Source organism: Zootoca vivipara, chromosome 3 (genome assembly GCF_965207765.1).
Source record: "Zootoca vivipara chromosome 3, rZooViv2.hap1.1, whole genome shotgun sequence".
Classification (NCBI taxonomy): domain Eukaryota; kingdom Metazoa; phylum Chordata; class Lepidosauria; order Squamata; family Lacertidae; genus Zootoca; species Zootoca vivipara.
In genome coordinates this window covers 73,378,332-73,398,790 of record NC_142586.1, presented here as the reverse complement: position 1 = coordinate 73,398,790, position 20,459 = coordinate 73,378,332, and the positions used below count along the sequence as shown (strand labels likewise).

General features: G+C 44.0%; 1 protein-coding gene across 1 annotated transcript in view; it reads left to right on the top strand.

The window, feature by feature from the left end:
* The window catches only part of PCNX2 (pecanex 2), a 117,666-nt gene that overhangs the window by 86,329 nt on the left and 10,878 nt on the right, over positions 1 to 20,459 (top strand). The window contains exons 25-28 of the mRNA XM_060272854.2: positions 3,550 to 3,765; positions 5,718 to 5,971; positions 11,314 to 11,547; positions 12,518 to 12,621. Of these exons, the coding sequence (XP_060128837.2) occupies positions 3,550 to 3,765; positions 5,718 to 5,971; positions 11,314 to 11,547; positions 12,518 to 12,621 (808 nt within the window). The remainder of the gene's footprint in view (positions 1 to 3,549; positions 3,766 to 5,717; positions 5,972 to 11,313; positions 11,548 to 12,517; positions 12,622 to 20,459) is intronic.

The window sequence follows — 20,459 nt, the reverse complement described above, 5'->3', positions numbered from 1 at the left end:
CCCTTCATGCCTGCTTCATCACTGCTGTTCCACCCACCCACCCACCCCGGTAGTCTAATTTCAAGTGTGCCAATACAAAGAGAGGTGTTTTAAGAATCTGCACGGTTTTTGTGTTTGCCTCCTGCAGATTTTGTGCATGGTTCCTGTGTAGTCAGTTGTGGCTTTATAATTCTTTATTTCTTTTTCTTTTCTTTTTACTGTGGCTAAGTCAGCCCAGCAGCCCTATAACCAGCCTTTAGTCAAATTGTGCTGTGAGGATGTGCTGGGAGAGCAGCGAATCCAGATACCTAACATTGCCCTGAACTCTTAATTCATGTTTGATCTTCATCAGCATATTCAAAAGGGAACTTTGCTGAAAGTTTTTGACATCTACATTTCCAAGGACTTCAAGGACCTTGGGTAGCCTTTAAATAGAATATATTGGTGAGCACTGATGCATGGGAGAAAATGGAAGCCCTGCCCGAGCCAAACCATGTTAATTAGGCCAGAGAATTCAAGCTCACTGGCACTGTCAGTTAGACTGTGTGACACTGTTTTGGCACACATGGAAGATTTTGCTTCATTTCATTAATCATATTTAGTTCCTTGTTTTAATTTGCGTTTTAGCGCTCTGCATGCCACGAGTGCTTAGGTTTGCAAATTAGACTTCGAAATTCTCAAAGGACTGATCAGTCCAAAGTGTGGAGAAGCAGATGAGGAGTTGGACTCGGACCAGGGAAACGTAGGTTCAAAAATTCCTGCTTGGCCAAGGAACAAACTGGGTTGTTAAAAGAATAACATGTCATAACTTGCGGGTCATATGCAAATAACTAAACCAGCAATGCATTATTTGCCACCTATTTCATCCACTTCCCTACTCGGGATGAGCCTCACACCTGTTGCTTTCATACCCCAAAGTCGCTTCTGCATTAACTCCCCGGTCCAACCAGTCATGATCAAAACAGGCCTACACGATCCCTTTAAGGTGCTTCCTTCTGTCTGAGGGACATATGCCAAGGAATAGAAAAATATTGGCAAACTTAGTGTGGCGTGTGAACACAGGTGTGGACATCAGACCAGATTTCATAGTTGGTATTGAGTGCCGCAACCCCAGAGTCATTTACGACTGGACCTAACTGTCAGGAGTCCCTTTACCTTTAAAATGGAAATAGGACCCACCAAAAATCACATAGTAGTCAACTAGTATTTGGGTTTCACAAAATGCTTCCTCGGCCTTGTCTACAATTTTCTGCAGGTGAGGTTTCAACAGTGCCCTCTAACAGTGACAACTTTTTCTTCTCTCCTTCTGGCTCCCGTATCCCCACCACCACCACCTATTTTTAATGTTGAGCCTGAGGAAGATTTCTTTGATACTCATAACCTAGCTCACTGTTGTGAGATTTGTGGTTGGTCCCAATAAAACTGCACAATACTGTTCCCATTTGAATTCAAGGTCTGTAATTTGACTTAGGGTTTTCTTCCAACTTATTAAGGCAGTGGTGCCTCTGGTTGGTTATCTGTGACTAACGAAACTGAAATAGTAGAATCTGAAAGCCCAGAATATCTATTGCTTTATTCATTGTCTTTTAACTGAAGCATTTATAGTCTGGTGGGTGCGTGAAGTGCATTACATTTACTTATTAACTTTATTTTTCACAAGGTTAAATCAGGGTCAAGCATTCTCAGCTAATGTTACTTAAAGCAGGCAATTCATGAGAGAATCTGGAAGCTACAGTTGTTATAATGAATCATAATGGCTGAGGTTCAAGACGCCAATGTGTCCATTGGCTTTGTTGTAGATCACTCCGCACAACACACTCTAGCAAGGGGATAATGAAATAAATGTAGACAGTCAGTACATAAGTAAGACTGGGAGTCTTATTCCCTGTTCTGTAATGCAGTGCTCCTCATACAAACTGTAAAGCACAATTATGAATAGGGCACTTTCTACAAACTCCAGTGAAGCTGACTTTTTCTCATCAGAGACACAACATTCAAAACTGAGCAACTGGGCTAAAATTATGGAGGGAAAGGCTCCTCATATTTACTTATCTTCTGCTCTTCCTTGAAAGAGCCCAGAGTGCCATACATGTGGTTCCCAGTCAGCTTATGGGAAAGACCTGCTTAGTTTCAGCAAACAAAGCAATCTCCTAGGCCTTCAGACCATTTATTTATTTTATTTATATCCCACTTCTCTTTCTCCAAGGAGCTCCAGGTGGTGTACATGGTTTTTGCCTCTCCAGTTTATCCTCACAACAACCCTGTCAGGAAGGTTAGGCTGAGAGGCAGGGACTGTCCATATGTCACCCAGCGAGCCACTTGGTTGAGTGGGCATTTGAACCCTGGTCTCCCAGGGCCTAGTATTCCGGAACCTAAGAAATATCTGGCGGTAGAAGCACATGTCGGGTGACAATGATGGAGCTTTTTTAAAGTTTTACCATATACAAACTGCAAATGCATTTCGGCATTATTTCACTCTAATAATACAAACTAAAACATAAACAATAAAAATGAGACATCAAAAGCAATTACACATACATTCATAGACACAGTATACTACATATGCAATAAGAAATATTGTGTATATCACCTCTATAAAACCCTGTCATACAGGAAGAGGTTTCATATCTAAATATCTGGCAATTAAGCTTCTCTTTTCTGTTTCATGGCACTCAAACCTCTGTTGAACTTGAAGACCTCACTGTACGATGAATATAAATCATTACATATTGCAATCTTAGATGTTATTATGATCTATAATTTTGTGGCTCATATAACAGCCATGCATCCAAGCATTTCAAGTGAGGGCAGCTGTGATCACGATTGCTTGCATATTCAGTAAAACTAAACCAAATGTCTGTAAGTGTATCTCTCATGCCCTGACTTCTCACTATTTTCATCCCCCCCCCAACAAGACTCTTTGCCAAAGTTTCTGACATTGTTGTTGTCATTGTTGTTTAGTCGTTTAGTCATGTCCGACTCTTCGTGACCCCATGGACCATAGCACGCCAGGCACTCCTGTCTTGCACTGCCTCCCGCAGTTTGGTCAAACTCATGTTCGTAGCTTCGAGAACACTGTCCAACCATCTCGTCCTCTGTCGTCCCCTTCTCCTCGTGCCCTCAATCTTTCCCAACATCAGGGTCTTTTCCAAGGATTCTTCTCTTCTCATGAGGTGGCCAAAGTATTGGAGCCTCAGCTTCATGATCTGTCCTTCCAGTGAGCATTGTTGTTATTATAATTATTCAAATTTCTATCTGGCCCTTCCTTCTAAAGGAGCTTAGAACAGCAAACAACCAAGCAATAAAACAATACAAAATGAAATAACAGTATATTTGAAACATTTAAAAAATTACAACCCAAAACAAACTTTAAAAGGTGTTCAGTGATACATGTGGTAAAGTGGGCCCACATTTAATGATGCCATGTTCTTCCAAGATGATCATCCTCATCTCCAAGGATGAGCTTCTAGTTGAGTAAGCAGTCAGAAAAACAGGACTCCTCTCCGAGTCTTCTGCTGGGTTATTTGTTCCTCGTCCCTTTTACATTCTTTTGTGTTGTTGTGATTTTAGGAAATGACGATAACAACCTCAACGCCATCTTTTATGAGCACCTGACAAGATCTCTGCAGGAGTCTCTCTGTGGAGATTTGATACTTGGGCGCTGGGGAAACTACAGCTCTGGGGACTGTTTTATTTTGACATCAGATTACTTGAATGCCTTTGTTCACTTGATTGAAATCGGAAATGGTCTCGTCACTTTCCAACTCAGGGGGCTAGAATTTCGAGGTAAGCACCTATGTAGCTCAAAGAATAAAGAGCTAGAAAGAGGAGAAAATTCATTTGCTATGTGCCCTTCTCATTAGTAAGCCATATGTGCATTGCAAATCTGAGTAGTGGCATAAAATTCTCTACCTGGGTTGTTGCTACATCATCCAAAATTATTTGGGCACTGTTTTTAGGAAGAAAAGATGGTGCCCCCCCCCACCATTGGTTTAGTACCACCTGGTTTCTGTTCTGGCCATGCCTACTGCCAACATGTGACACACACACCCAGGCAACAGATTATCCCTATTTCATCTCCAGCCCTTAACTGCTTTCTTTATAAGTTTATCTGCTGCGCTGCTTAGTTATAGAAAAGCTACTCGTGACAAGAGATCTTAGCTAGATATTCCCAGTTCTCTGCTTGTTGGAAGAGTAATTTGTGGTATAGCAGTCAATCTTAATTGGTTAGAAAGAAAACAGTGTGAAGCTTAATGCTTTTTTGGTTCATGGAGGTCTGGGAAATTATATTTTGGTCTTGATGCACATGATACCTGCTGCTTTAGCCCCAAAAGCATAATTTGGAATTTAAATAAAAAAGCCAAACAGCAGACTTTTGCTCAGTCAGTTAGCTTGCTACCCTAAGTGCAATTATGCATTGCTATCATAGAAGAATTAGAGACAGAATGTGAAACTATTTGTTAGTAAGTTGAATAAAACAAGGTGGACTTTCCCCCCACCAAGTGCACAATAGACCAGTGTGTGTTAGTTAGTTAGTTAGTTAGTTAGTTAGTTAGTTAGTTAGTTAGTTAGTTTTGATTTAAAGGCCATAGGGTTGTATCCAATGCCACTTGTGCATCAGTGGAACAGACCTCAACTTCTGCACTGGGGATTTGGGGACTCTCCAGAGAAGATTTTAATGGTGCAGGGGGAAGATTCAGGGAAGAGGAGTCACTGCTGGAGTTCCATTGTGTGTGTCAAAGCCAGCTCATGCAAAATTGGATTCCACTTCTATTTGGCCCACTAGTACATAAGACTTCAGCAAAGCTCATGTTCCAGGCAGCTATTTCTGGGCCCTAGGAGAGCGAGCATCAGCCCCAGCAGACCAGAAGCAGGTACATGGCCAGGGACAAGGTCTTACGTTCCTTCTCCCTTTTCCAAACTCATTCATAGGCTCTTCAGCCCTGTCTAGCACACCTGCCTCTTGGCATTTCTTATTTCATTCCAGGCAGGCAAAAGCACTCTCAGAGCAGAGCAGGTGAGAAGTGTGGCATGAAGAAAGTGGGCATGGCCCAGAGATGTGCCAAAGGGTCACATTCAGCCCCTAAGCCTGAGGTTCCTGTTCTAAACACTGTGCTGTACTGACTCTCATATGTGACCGAAACAGCTACAGTACCCTGTGGCTTGCTGCTCATTGAATTCCATCAATTGCTTAGGTAGAGGGAAGTCTACAGTTAGCATGTTATTTATAACAAACCTTGACTTTTATGGGCAAAGCACTCTTACATTTTTTTGGGGGGGGGGTCCTGTTGCTGAACATGTCCCACCTGGGTATAACAGGTCTGTAAAAGCACAAAGAGCGTTTTGGGTTTACCGTTTAGATATTCCCTCCGAAAGCAAAGACTCTGGCATGCACTTCTAAATCTCTATCATTCTACATTTAAGGTAAAGCATTTAGATATAATTAGGCTCCATAAAATTTATGCCAGGCTGCCTAAAGCATAGAATTCAGCATATTTTACTTTATAAGGTGAAATCAACAGTCTGCACCTCACCGCTCTCTCTCTCGAGCACAGATTAATTGGCACATTTTATTCCATGCTGGAGCTCTCCCCTCCACCCCACTCCCCTTTCCACTTGCCATTTATTAAGTATTTGAAGGAGCACCAAGTATTAGCCACAAACAGTTTCATTCGCATTGATCTCACCAGTAACTGCCATTGTGTCCTTCTGCTTTTCAATTATTACTACACTCCAAGGGACATATTGCCAACAAAGGGAGGTGGAGGCTATAACAGAAGGAGATGAGGACAATGAAGGTTGCTGCTGCTGCAAACCTGGGCGCCTGCCTCACTTGCTGTCGTGCAACGCAGCTTTTAACCTTCGGTGGCTGACCTGGGAAATAACGCGGACTCAGTACATCCTGGAAGGCTATAGCATTATTGACAACAACGCTGCCACGATGCTCCAAGTGTTTGATCTGCGAAGAATACTCATCAGATATTACATCAAGGTAAAAGCGGTGTATGTCAGTACCTCTGGGAGGAATGACCTGTAATCTGGCAGCCCAAACCCTTGTGTGAACCAGAAGCAAATAAGTTTTGGGTGCACTGGCCACTGCATAACTGCAGCATCATGAATCACAACACTGTGCTCAGGGCCGGCCCACCCATGAGGCAAAGTAAGGCCATTTCCTCAGGTGGCAGGATCCACAGGGGCAGCAGGTCCCAGTGTAGAACTTTATCCACCCCACCCCCCTTGTTCCTGATGTAGATCTTCATGGGGAGATGGCGTAGGAGGGGAGTGCCATTTTGTGGTTTGCCTCAGGTGGCAAAAATGTCTTGGGCCGGCCCTGACTGTGCTACAACCTGTATAATCAAAAAACAGACCAACACAACAACCTCAGAATATAGAAAACGTAAGTACAGCCCTTCTGGATCAGACCAAAAGCCCATCTAGTCCAGAATTCTGTTCTGACGGGGCCAACCAGATGTCTGGGGGAAGTACACAAGCAGTCCTGAAGGCAAAATCACTCTCCCTGCATGTGATTCTAGCAAACAAGTATTCACAGGTGCACTGCCTCTGATGTGGAGGAAGAACATAGCCATTGATAGCTGTACCCGCCATGAATTGGTCTAATCACTCCCCTACAGGTGCAACACTCTGATGAGAACAAAACATGGGTATTTTTTTTCAAAACTGTGTCTAGTGAATGCAAAGGGCTTTCATTAAAACAGCACCCACACAGCGATGACCAGGCATTGTCACTGACCTGCCTTGCAAACACTTGCATCAAGGTCAAATGTCAGGCAATGGGCAGCAAACACAGCAAATGCCAGGCTATCACATTAAGCCAGGCATCCCCAAACTTCGGCCCTCCACACTTCCTAGGGAGTAAGCCCCAATAGACAAAGTGGAATTTACTTTGGAGTAAATACCGTACATATAAGCTTGCTCTGCATGTGCCACAAAACTGTCAGATGCCTGCATTGTTCCAACATCTGCCTCTGGACTCTCACAGCCAGATCTGATCCTCCAAATGAGTTAGAGCAGGCATCCCCAAACTTCGGCCCTCCAGATGTTTTGGTCTACAATTCCCATCTTCCCCGACCACTGGTCCTGTTAGCTAGGGATCATGGGAGTTGTAGGCCAAAACATCTGGAGGGCCGCAGTTTGGGGATGCCTGCATTAAGCTATTGATGAACGGGATGCGGGCAGGCTTCTACAACAGCCAGCAGCCGTTTCCAATAGGATCAGGCAATTAGTCACAGATTTAGCAAAAGTAATAATTGCAGATTAAGTCATCCCATTTTAGCTTTCAGTCATCATCTTTAAGAAAAATGCTTGTGTTCCCTTCCTCTTAACCATGGAGAGAGTGGATGGAATTTATTGACTACTTTGATCAGTTGGTGATATTGACTAACAAAGATGGACATCCAGCTGTGTTGGAGATGTGTTTCTTTATTTCATAAAATAAACCCTTGAGATAAATCACCCTTGTTGCAATGACTGCCAGAGAATGCATCACTTCTTTCTCTGTGCCTGATGAATATTGAATTTAGTAAATGGGAGGCCGAGACTAAAACGAGGGATGTTTACAGTAATATTCTATGCACACTGGGGCATTGGCTAATGTTGGGAACAGGATGCTGGACTAGGTATTTGATCTGATCTAGCAGAGCAGTTCTTACGATCTTAAGGACGGAGGTCTGAGAATAGCAGGTACCAGACACTAAATGTAAGTAATAGCATGTGGCCGGAATATAATATGCACGATTCACTCAATAACAGACATTAGGCAGCTGCCATCGCCGTACCCTTTAAAGATGCCTACTGAAAACTTCTTTTTCAGCTGGCCTATTCAAGCACATGATTTGGTTGCATCTGTTTTTAAATGTGCTTTTAAAAAGTTTTGTGGTGTTTAATTGTTTTTAAATATTTGAACAGTTTTTAAATGTTTTGAATTTTATTTTATTTTAATTGTATTTTTATTACCGATATGTGTACTGGGTTCCTTTGGGAGGAAGGGTGGGATATAAATTAATTAAATAAATAAATAATGGGAAATAGCCATTTCTGCACCACCACTCCTCCCCAAATCATATTAAATGCCTTTACACGTGCATTCCTGAGTAATACTCCAGTTTTTACATGCAAGGCACTGTTGCATACAAACCCAAGACCAGGTCCTGTGCTCTACCTTATGTAAGAGTTTTTCTTGGCCATCAACCTCTGAACCGGCCCTAAATTAGACTCTTACTTCATTCATTCTTCAAAAATGAGCCCATGAAGAAACCAAACATTCGGATCAACATCTGTAAATGCACAGATTAGCCAGTGGCGGAGCTTCATGCTCTGGCACCAGGAGGCAGAGAGCAGGTAGGGTGAGGCTGCCGCGTGTCCTGGGGGTGGGGCACACCATCTGCAGGGGCGTGGCACCCAGCACGGGCGGGGGGACAGCCACGATAGCACCCCACTGGGATCGCCCTGCCAGGGGCTACACGCTCCCCCCCCCACTCCTCTTCCTCCATCAATGAGATTAGCTATTTTAGCTTTAACCTAATCCAGAGATCAACAAAGATTATAACATGTCTCATTCTGGTCTTAATAAGCCACACAGAGTAATTGTTGTTATGGGTGGGGAGTACAAATGGGGTCCTTGCCACGAGAGCACTTTCATCCGGTGCTATACCAGCTGCACTGGCTCCCGATGGAGTACAGGATCAGGTTTAAGGTGCTGGTTTTAATTTTTAAAGCCCTATACACCCTAGGACCCTCATACCTATGGGACGGCCCCTCCTGGTAGGGTAGGCCCCATGGAGGACCTTACGGTCTGCAAATAATAACACCCTGAAGGTTCCACGCCCCAGGGAGATTAGACTGGCCTCAACCAGAGCCAGGGCCTTTTCGGCCATGGCCCCGGCTCTCACAGGAGACCAGGGCCCTGCGGGATTTGACATCTTTCTGCAGGGCGTGCAAGACGGAGCTGTTCCGCTAGGCCTTTGGTCAGGGTTCAGTCTCAGTCTTTACTTTCTGTATAAGAACAACCATTAAAGAGACCTCCTAGCCCACTCACAGGTCCTTTATAAGACCAGTGGTAACAGTTGGCCCTGGAGAATATTAACCACTCTCAATTTTACCCGTGGACTGCCATCAGTCCAAATTTTAATTTGCTCTGAACTAATTTTAAGATGTATTTAATTAATTGATTGCCTGTTTATGTTCTTATGTTCTTTGTATACTGTCTTAGTTTTATGATGTTATCTGCCCTGAGCCCGGGGTGGGGTACAAACAAAAATTATTATTATTATTATTATTATTATTATTATTATTATTATTATTATATTTTAATAAATAACACTGGTGCTGGCTGAGCTTTGCAAGGTGTTGTCTCAGCAAAGGACCAGAGTCATCCAAAGGCTGCCAAGGCGTTATCTTCCAGTGGCTCTAGCGCCACCTATTGAGAGAGCTATCTAAAATTGTTAAAGGGACCATAGCTTATGCTACAGTGCAGGAATCATCCTCAGACTCTGAGGATGCAGGGAGAGCCAGGTCTTCAGGTGCATCATCTGAATCTGAGCCCTCCACAGGATGACACTGGGAACCTGATGTAGGGTACATGATGGATACTGGAGTTAAGGATTAGACATCAGTACAATCTAAGAAGCTCAGCATAAAAAACCTAAGATCTCAACATCAAAAAATCTAAGATCATGGCCACTGGTCGAATCTCCTCCTGGCAAATAGAAGGAGAAGAAATGGAGGCAGTGAGAGATTTTACTTTCTTGGGTCCCATGATCACTGCAGGTGGTGACAGCAGTCACGAAATTAAAAGACACCTGCTTCTTGGGAGAAAAGCAGTGACAAACCTAGACAGCATCTTAAAAAGCAGAGACATCACCTTGCCGACAAAGGTCCGTATAGTTAAAGCTATGGTTTTTCCAGTAGTGATATATGGAAGTGAGAGCTGGACCATAAAGAAGGCTGATCGCCGAAGAATTGATGCTTTTGAATTATGGTGCTGGAGGAGACTCTTGAGAGTCCCATGGACTGCAAGAAGATCAAACCTATCCATTCTTAAGGAAATCAGCCCTGAGTGCTCACTGGAAGGACAGATCGTGAAGCTGAGGCTCCAATACTTTGGCCACCTCATGAAAAGAGAAGACTCCCTTGAAAAGACCCTGATGTTGGGAAAGATGGAGGGCACTAGGAGAAGGGGACGACAGAGGATGAGATGGTTGGACAGTGTTCTCGAAGCCACCAACATGAGTCTGACCAAACTGCGGGAGGCAATGCAAGACAGGAGTGCCTGGCATGCTCTGGTCCATGGGGTCACGAAGAGTCGGACACGACTAAACAACAACAACAATATAAGACAAGTGGAAAGTTTTCACTATTCTGCTTTTATCATTCTGAAGTGTAGGAACATGTTTATGCACAACCTGTATTTAAAATTAATCAAGGAGGCTGGAATACATTGAAGCAAAAGAGAATTAGCATCTAACTTCAAAATATTTAATTTTACATTATCATATGCTTGAAGATTTCACATTTATCTTTTAAACAATGCCAGCAGTTGGCTTTTTAAATTGATTCTCTCCCTTTGTCCAACTTGCCATTCAATTGACAGCCGGGGGAGGTGGAGGAGACTATTTCTCCACATAAAAAGAATTTTTGCTCTCCTCTAATAAAGTGGGTCAGTTCCTATAGCCTTTCTGCATATATTTGAAATAATTTCCTGCCTGGTTACTGCCGGTTATTTATTCCCCCAGTGCCTACACATTCGCTTTTCAATTTATTCCTTTAAAAAAAATCTTTAAAGAATAAGTCTGCTGCTGTCTTTGAGTGTGTGTGTGTGTTTTTTTGAGTCCATTTTTATGGCTCTTCTTAAAAGGCTCTGTGCTTATCAGGCTCTGCACCAAAAAAAAAACCCTGTCCTTGGTTTGTATCCATCACTCTGTCTTGTTTCTGTGCGCTAAGTAGTGCCTATTTTCCACATTTACTTGCTAATTTGAATATGCAACTGAGAGTGTGGCACCCATGAATTTTAAATAGGTAGAGTAATTGTGCTTGTTCTATTGTGGCCTCTTTACCTCCTAATTTTACTGTTGCTCTTGCCATTCATTTATTGTGCACACTTGAAATACAGTCTCATCATCCCCATTGTTTGCGATCCATCAAAGTCCCAGGGGCATGTAAGACTGAAGGGGTCACATAACTGCAATAAGATATTAGAGAATATCATTTTGTTCTCCTTAGATGGCTTGTCTCTCACCTTTGTAGTATTTAAATAACTTCTGGCTTCTCGTGTTATTAAAACAAGCAACAGCTTCTTTTCTTTTTCTTTTTCTACAGAGCATTATATACTTTACTGCAAGCTCCCCCAAAATCCTACATTGGTTAAGAGATGAGTCGTTCCAAAAAACACTGCAACCTTTCTCCAAGTGGCATTACATAGAGCGGGACCTCGCAATGTTCAATATTAACATTGATGATGACTATATCCCTTGCCTCCAGGGAATCACCAGGGCAAGTTTCTGCAGTGTTTACTTGGACTGGATTCAGTTCTGTGCTGCAAAAAGAATGGAGGTACATGTCGGTCTAATGCTGCTGATTTAATGGGGGTGGGACGGGTTCTCTCCTTTACTTGAATTCTTCTTAGGGACAGTTGTTGCAAATCAAAACAAGGAAGTTTGTTGGAGTGCAAGCCATCAACAATACCTTGTGGTAAACATGGTACAGTGGTACCTCGACTTACGAACGGCTCAACAACCGAATTTTTCGACTTATGAATGGGGGTAGTGGCCACGCACTTACGAATGTCTAGACATCTGGGAAAAAACCGCGGCGGTTTTAGATAGGGATTTTTCAACTTATGAATTTTTAGATAGGGTTCCTTCGACTTACGAATTTTTCCGTTTCCAATGGTTTTTTCGACTTACGAATTTTTCGACTTACGAAGGTGCCTTCAGAACAGATTAAATTCGTAAGTCGAGGCACCACTGTACTCATTTTCCAGTGAGATAAGAGGCACTGGCGGAGAAAGAGGGGTGCGGGGAGCGCACTGCCCCTGGTAATGCGATCCTGGCAGAGTGCTATTGTGGCTGTTCTCCCCGCCTGCACTGGGCACCCCCCAAGCAGACGGCACACCCCACCCCCAGGACATGCACCAGCCCCGCCACCGCCTACTCTCCACCCCCCAGTGCCGGAGCATGAAGCTCTGCCACTGATAAGAGGCTCTTGGGCTGGCTCCGAAGAGCCCCTTCACTGAATTGGTTGTAAGAACTGGGGAGCAAAGGGGAGGAGAAACACTTGAGAAAGCAGAAAGTGTTGGGAATGGAGAGGGGATATGTATCTTGTTAGCTGCTGGGTATGACCTGCTGTGGAACTGATCTAGTGCACCTTACACTGGTATGTTATGAAATTAAAGGACTTTAGCCACAAAGACAACAGTGATACTTTTTCTGCATATTTGCGTCAAAGCACAATGGGTTGTTGCACTGTCAATGTTTCTCCCCCCCCCCTTAGGATTAACTGAAAACTTGTAACTATTTTTCAGCCAATCGAGTGTGATGAAGATTCTCCTCTGGTAACTCTTTCCTTTGCCCTGTGCATTTTGGGTAGGAGAGCCCTAGGAACAGCATCGCACAATATGGGTATCAGGTAATTTTATACCAATACCATGGAAATTATGGATGTAATAGTTTGCTGGTTTTTTCATTTATCATTAAATTCTGTAGGGGTAGTGGAAGAAAGGAAAAACATGAGAGATAGGTGTAAAATCATTTGTAAAAGAAATGGTTACAGTTACAAATGGCAGCATTTGTTACTTAGTTGTACCTAATGAAATACAGTGGTACGTCAAGTTACAAACGCCTCAGGATACAAACGCCTCAGGTTACAAACTCCGCTAACCTGGAAGAGTTACCTCGAGTTGAGAACTTTGCCCCAGGATGAGAACGGAAATCGTGTGCTAGCGGCGCAGCGGCAGCAAGACGCTCCATTAGCGAAAGCACACCTCTAGTTAAGAACAGTTTCAGGTTAAGAACGGACCTCTGGAACGAATTAAGTTCCTAACTAGAGGTACCACTGTACAAAACTTAATGATTATCTTGAGTTAATTTCACCAATGAAACTAAAATAGCCAGATGAATTGGCAGAATTGGAAAGAGATTATGTCCTTTTTGCTTTGCAGCGTAAATATTCCATGTTTACCTGAAAAGTACATCCCACAGTGCCCTAATAATAAGTGTGTATAAGAGTGTAGCACTAAAAGATTTCCCCCTGTTGTGCAGCTGAGACCACCCCTCACTTTTGTTGTTCCAAGAAGATATGGTTCACAATATGGTGGTGGTGTTTTTAATGAAAAATAGATAACTGGTTAAGTCATACTTTGGACTCACCCACTGATCTAGTGTGCATTTGAAACACCCATGTTTCCATCCACTATAAAAGAGAGAGAAGTGGAGGGCATTTTATACACCTCCCTTTTAATGTTTCTGCACAGGGGGGACAGAATCCTTTAATTTAAACCTCCGTTCAACAAACATGTTGAAGTAGCAGAACCTCTTGGCTGCCATGGGTTAGTTCACACATTACCTTGACATGATCTGGGGTGCAATGGAACATGACGTGCACAGAGCAATGATATTCAGAACCATCACACCTTCCCTGAAGCTGAATTCTTCAGGAGAAGTCATGTGCTTTAAATTTGGGGTAACTGTGGATGTGACATGACAAGAAATGCCGTTGAATTTTCCCTCTTGGCTGTTGGGGAAGAGGGGGGGGTACACATGAGTCAAAGGTTGACTAGGGCTTATTTGTGCTCATGCACATTAATTAAAGCCCAATCTAAGCTGCCAGTTATTCCTTTGTAGCCCTAGTGCCCGACATGCATGGCACTAGGTGGCCGTGGCTTCCCCACATGGCCTTCTGAGCCAAATAGGGAGGCTTGGCAGGCCAAATTTAGCCTATGGACCAGAGGTTCCCCACCCCTGCAATAAACCATGGTTTCTCAGGAGATGTGGATGCAGCCAATACAATAATGCCATTTTGATGCCTCTGCCATGCCTATGCTTCACATGTGTGTGGATGGGAGCTGAGAACTGCACAAGGTGGAGGGTCTCATCTCCACCTTATCACATTGGCATCAGGGCTGTGTATAAACCCATGACTCACTGCTAGGCCGTATGCCAAGAAGAGAATGGTGTTATTATGTGAAGTAAAGTTATGTAGGATTTAGCAGACAACTAATAAGACCGAGCCTTTTATGTAGCTTGTTTCATGTTGATATTACATTCATTTAAAAGCCATTACCGTTTACAAGGCAAAATGCATATTTAGAGAGCAACGCTGAGCTGTATGCTACTACATACAAAGTGAAGTTTACATTATATATGTACGCTGGCAATTTGCATTCATTTACACATGAATTACTTTTAATCAATTAATGGGAAGATTTTAATGGTAAACCATGGAGGTAAATATTCTCATGCAATGTATGTAAATAACATTTCTGTTGCCTGTCACTGTGAATGTCAGTAGAAGCCAAACATTATCTTTCAAATTATGCTGTACAGTTGCTAATTAAGAAGCACAGCATAGCTATAGAAACATGCATATCCTTCTAGCTAGACAACCTCTTATATGACCCAGTTGTACAATCTAGATCCTTAATTTTTATGGCTCAATTAATGGAGGCAGTTGTGATCAATGAAAAGCCACATGTTTTCAAGAGGATCTGTTTTACTGGATCCAATTTCTGTGTCCTATTCTCTCTTATTTTTGACTCATGTGTCACCCCTTTTTCTTCCCATTGTCCACTTCATTTTCCTTCTCCCACTGTCTCTCCTCTTTCTATTCAGTTGCTCAGATGCCAATCTGAGGAACCCCAAAAAGGAATTGGGAAGGAGTTCTGCTCTTCCTACTTCAGCTCTATGTAGCTCTTAAAAGGGGGGAAGGTAGCCACCCTCACTACTTTATGATAAAGGAGGCAGTCAGCGGGGGGTGGGCTAAGCTCAGAGTCTTTCTGGGCACCGTTGCCCCATGGGCATCACATTGGAGACCCCAGCTTAAATTGGTGCAAAATGCAGTGTCTAGAATATATAATAATAATAATAATTTATTATTTATACCCCGCCCATCTGGCCGGGTTCCCCCAGCCACTCTGGGCGGCTTCCAACAAAACAGAAATTCTAAAATACAGAAATCCATCAAACATTAAAATACAGAAATCCATCAAACATTAAAAGCTTCCCTAAACAGGGCTGCCTTGAGATGCCTTCTAAAGGTCTGGTAATTGTTGTTCTCTTTGACCTCTAGTGGGAGGGCATTCCACAGGGTGGGTGCCACTACCGAGAAGGCCCTCTGCCTGGTTCCCTGTAACTTGGCTTCTCGTAGTGAGGGAACCGCCAGAAGGCCCTCGCAGCTGGACCTCAGTGTCCGGGCAGAACGATGGGGGTGGAGACGCTCCTTCAGGTATACCGGACCGAGGCCGTTTAGGGCTTTAAAGGTCAGTACCAACACTTTGAATTGTGCTCGGAAACGTACTGGGAGCCAATGCAGGTCTTTCAAGACCGGTGTTATATGGTCTCGGCGGCCGCTCCCAGTCACCAGTCTAGCTGCCGCATTCTGGATTAGTTGTAGTTTCCGGGTCACCTTCAAAGGTAGCCCCACGTAGAGCGCATTGCAGTAGTCCAAGCGAGAGATAACTAGAGCATGCACCACTCTGGAGAGACAGTCAGTGGGCAGGTAGGGACTCAGCCTGCGTACCAGATGGAGCTGATAAACAGCTGCCTTGGACACAGAATTGACCTGTGCCTCCATGGACAGCTGTGAGTCTAAGACTCCCAGGCTGCGCACCTGGTCTTTCAGGGGCACAGTTACTCCATTCAGGACCAGGGAGTCCTCCACACCCGCCCGCCTCCTGTCCCCCACAAACAGTACTTCTGTCTTGTCAGGATTCAATCTCAATCTGTTAGCCGCCATCCATCCTCCAACCGCCTCTAAGCACTCACACAGGACCTTCACCGCCTTCACTGGTTCTGATTTAAAAGAGAGGTAGAGCTGGGTATCATCAGCATACTGATGAACACCCAGCCCAAACCCCCTGATGATCTCTCCCAGCGGCTGCATATAGATGTTAAAAAGCATGGGGGAGAGGACAGAACCCTGAGGCACCCCACAAGTGAGAGCCCAGGGGTCTGAACACTCATCCCCCACCACCACTTTCTGAACACGGCCCAGGAGGAAGGAGCGGAACCACTGCATGACAGTGCCCCCAGCTCCCAAGCCCTCTAGACGGTCCAGAAGGATGTTATGGTCGATGGTGTCAAAAGCCGCTGAGAGATCCAGCAGAACAAGGAAACAGCTCTTACCTTTGTCCCTAGCCCGCCGGAGATCATCGACCAGTGCGACCAAGGCAGTTTCAGTCCCATGATGAGGCCTGAATCCTGACTGGAAGGGATCCAAATGGTCCGCTTCTTCCAGGCGTGCCTGAAGTTGTTCAGCAACCACTCGCTCAAACACCTTGTCCAAGAATGGAAGATTTGAGACTGGGCGATAGTTGGCCATATTGGCCGGATCTAAAGATGGTTTTTTAAGAAGCGGTTTAATAACCCCCTCTTTCAGCAGGTCTGGGAAGGCTCCTTCATTGAGAGAAGCATTTACCAACCCGCGAAGCCCATCGCCCAGCCCTTCCCGGCTAGCTTTTATAAGCCAGGATGGGCAAGGATCAAGGAGACAGGTGGTTTAGAACACTTGTGGAGCTCGGTGGTTGGCTCATATTATATCTAAAGGTAAAGGTAAAGGGACCCCTGACCATTAGGTCCAGTCGTGACCGACTCTGGGGTTGCGGCGCTCATCTCGCATTATTGGCCGAGGGAGCTGGCATACAGCTTCCAGGTCATGTGCCAGCATAACAAAGCTGCTTCTGGCAAACCAGAGCAGCACACGGAAACGCTGTTTACCTTCCCACCAGAGTGGTACCTATTTATCTACTTGCACTTTGACGTGCTTTCGAACTGCTAGGTTGGCAGGAGCTGGGACCGAACAACAGGAGCTCACCCCGTTACAGGGATTCGAACCGCCGACCTTCTGATCGGCAAGCCCTAGGCTCTGTGGTTTAACCCACAGTGCCACCTGTGTCCCACCATATTACACCTACTCTTCGCCAATTACATTGGCTGCCTGTTTTCCCCAGGCCCAATTTAAGGCTTTACACTTAAATGGTTTGGGACCAGGCTATCTGAAGCAGCACCTGAAGGTGAGAGGTTTCAGGTTAGGTGAGAGGTTTCAGGTTAGTTAGTTAGTTTAAGGGACAGGCCCTTTCCTGTTGCAGCAGCTCCATATCTGTGAAATAGCCCTCTGCAGGGTAATGTATATGGCCTCTTTTTTGTTCACCTTTTATTTTATTCCAGTCTGTATTTAGTTAATTTTAGTGCTGATATTTTATAATTGTTTTCTTTGCTACTGCTGTTTTTAATGTTGTTTTTATTTTATTGTACTTTAATCATTTGGATTTTAGTGTATTGTGAAAGTTACATGATTATGTTGTAAAGCACCTTGTGAGGATAAATATCCTGAGAAGATTAAAAACCCATTAAATAAAATAAAATAAATTGGCCAACAGGCCAGAAGAAGAAGAAGGGCCCCGAGGGAGGTTGTGAGATTAAGAAAGCTAGGAAAATTTCAATATAACCTTATTAAAGTCTTCCCAAGAATGCATGTTAAACTGAGGAAATGCAATAGATTTGAACTAATAGATCTGCCATACATCGAAAAGCAAAAATTTAGACAGTTTCGAGTAACAGTCATAAAATTTGCATATTTTATTTCATCTCTGTTTTCATAACCTGATCTCATCATATGGCACTGAAAGACATATAAAATATTTAAAATAATGGAGCTGTGTAATTGTCTCCTACTATTTTGCTCCTAATGTGAATCTACTTTGCCATTAAGAAGTTCAAGTTGGTGAACTGGCTGTTTGCATTTAGGCAGACTGAGCCCTCAATGCATTACTGTAATAAGCTGAATTATTCCCGGTAATTGTGAATGTGGGTCCAATAAAAGCTCTCACCCAGAGCTCTTTTGTTGCAGCCGATGTCTTGTGCCACTGTTACCATAGCTCTTAATGTTATTAGTGAGATGATATTAAAATGCACGTTCCTTAGTAATAAATCCAAATCCCACTTTATAAAAACCTAGCAAATAAGCTGTTGCCTTCTCTGCAATCAGTAGTACATTTTCTTTTGGTCCTAGGACATCTGCAGATGGGCATAATATTTTAAGGGACTTTGGATGCCCATGTTTCCCCCACCACTCGCAACAAATTCCCGGCACATCCTCCTCCCCAAGCTCAGTGGTGGCAGCACTGGCGGTGAAAATAGAAACATTCCGGGTTCAAATCAGAATCCAGGATGGCTTTCATAATTCTGGGACTGCTCCTGGAAAATTGGGGCGCATAGAGGGTATGCACTGTGCTGTCACGTGACTTCCATAGGAAAACAGGAAGCAGGTTTATACTGAGTCAGACTGATTGGTCCCTCTAGCTTAGTATGTCTGCTCTGAGTGGCTGATTTCTGCCAGGAGCTTTTTCAGCCCTTCCTGGAGACACATGGGACCTGCAGGCAAAGCAAATGCTTTGCCCCTGAACTATGGCCCTTCCTGACTTCCACAAACATTAAAGTTGTGTGAACACTTTCTTTGTTACTATGTGCTTATGACGTCCGTTTGACACTCAAAAAGCTTCGCCTGTGCCCAATACAGTATATGTGAGCTTTTCCATTCATGGTCAATAGAGTAGTCTTTCAAGAAGCTTTCCTCCTGCTGCTGTTTGTCAGTTTTAATAGTATGCTAACAGAAACCAAAAATAGCAGCGTTGTATTGAAGCTCTGTAAGAAGAACAGAGAGTTTAAGAAAGTGCCCAGTCAAACCTCGGTTTCAATACAGCACCATAGCTGCCAAGTTATCCCTTTTTTTAAGGGATTTTCCCTTATGCTGAATAGGCTTCCTCGCGAGAAAAGGGAAAACTTGGCAGCTATGTACAGCACTGCTACATTTGGTCTATACACATTTTTTTTCTACTCCTGAAAATAATTAAAAATGCTCTGCTATGTGGGCAGTTCACATTTTATTTAAAAAAAATTAAAAAAGGAAAGAGGAATGGTAATATATATATATAAAAAGAACTTCTAACATCCTCTCCAAGGACGCAATCAAAAATACGCTCTTGTAAAAATGTTAAAACCATGTCAGGTAGATGAAGCAACATCCTGTGGGGTTGAAACCAATGCTCCAAGGTCTAGTTCTGGTTTCCTGAAAAGCATAACCTAGTTTCATGGAAAACATGCTTCAAGGCAAGTGCATAAGTAGTTTTTACTTTTTTTAAGAATAATAAACTCATGCAAACATCTGTTCTTTGAGTCTGAGGGGGAATTATAGCTCAGCGGAAGAGCTCGCACTTTGCATAGGAAAGGTCCCAGGTTCAGTCTCTGGCATTTGCAATTATACAGATCAGGTAGTGAGGAATGGGACAGAAACTTGGGAGAATGGCGAGCCAGAGCAGGCAATGTTGGGGGTAGATTGGCAAGGGGTCGGGCACTAAGGCCAGAGATGTAGCTCAGCTGGTCGAGCGTGAGACTCTTAATCTCAGGGTTGGGAGTTCAAGCCCCACATTGGGCAAACAGTTCCTGCATTTCAGGGGGTTGGACTCAGTGACAATTGTCTCCCCTTCGAGCTCTACAGTTCTATGGTTTGAACACAAGGCAGCCATTAGTGAAGGGAAGGGGGGGTCTCCTCTGCTGATATAAGGTCCTTAGAAGGTTGGCATTTTCTCAGATATATAGGTCCCAGGCACTCAGGACTTTTTATGTCAACATAAGAACCTGAGATTGAGCCTGGTAACACCAGTGCAAATCCTGAAAAATGGGTGCCAGTGGAGGCTGGTCCACTTGGACGAAAGGAGCACAGCACCGCCCCACCAATCTCATTCTGCCCTCAGCCAGCCACCACTTGCCTTCCTGCCTTCTTATATCCAGTCCCAGGGGGTGGTACTACTTGGGGGTGGTACTAGCTGTCAGCTTCCACTTCCTTAGTCTACATGCTGCTATTATAGAACTCAGCAGGGAAGAGGAAGAATGGGACAAGATGAGAATTAGCAGTGGTTCTGACTTCACTTAATATTGGTCTCCTTGCCCTACACTCTACCAGTTCCAGTGGGCACCAGCCACCGCTACCAGTCAGCAATCCAGTGACAGTATATTGCACTAGCTGCAGTTTTCTGGACCACCTTCTAGGGCAGCCCTACAGAGAGGACATTGCAGTAGTAGAATTAGGAGGTTACCACAGCATGCAAAACTGTGGCCTGGCTATCCTCATGCAGGAAATGCCCTAGGTGGTGAACCAGCTGGGCCAGGAAAAAGATAAGCCCTGGCCACAGAAGCTGGTCCTCTAATGACACTGTTGGGTGAAAGAGGGGAAATGCAGCTCTATCCAGAGTA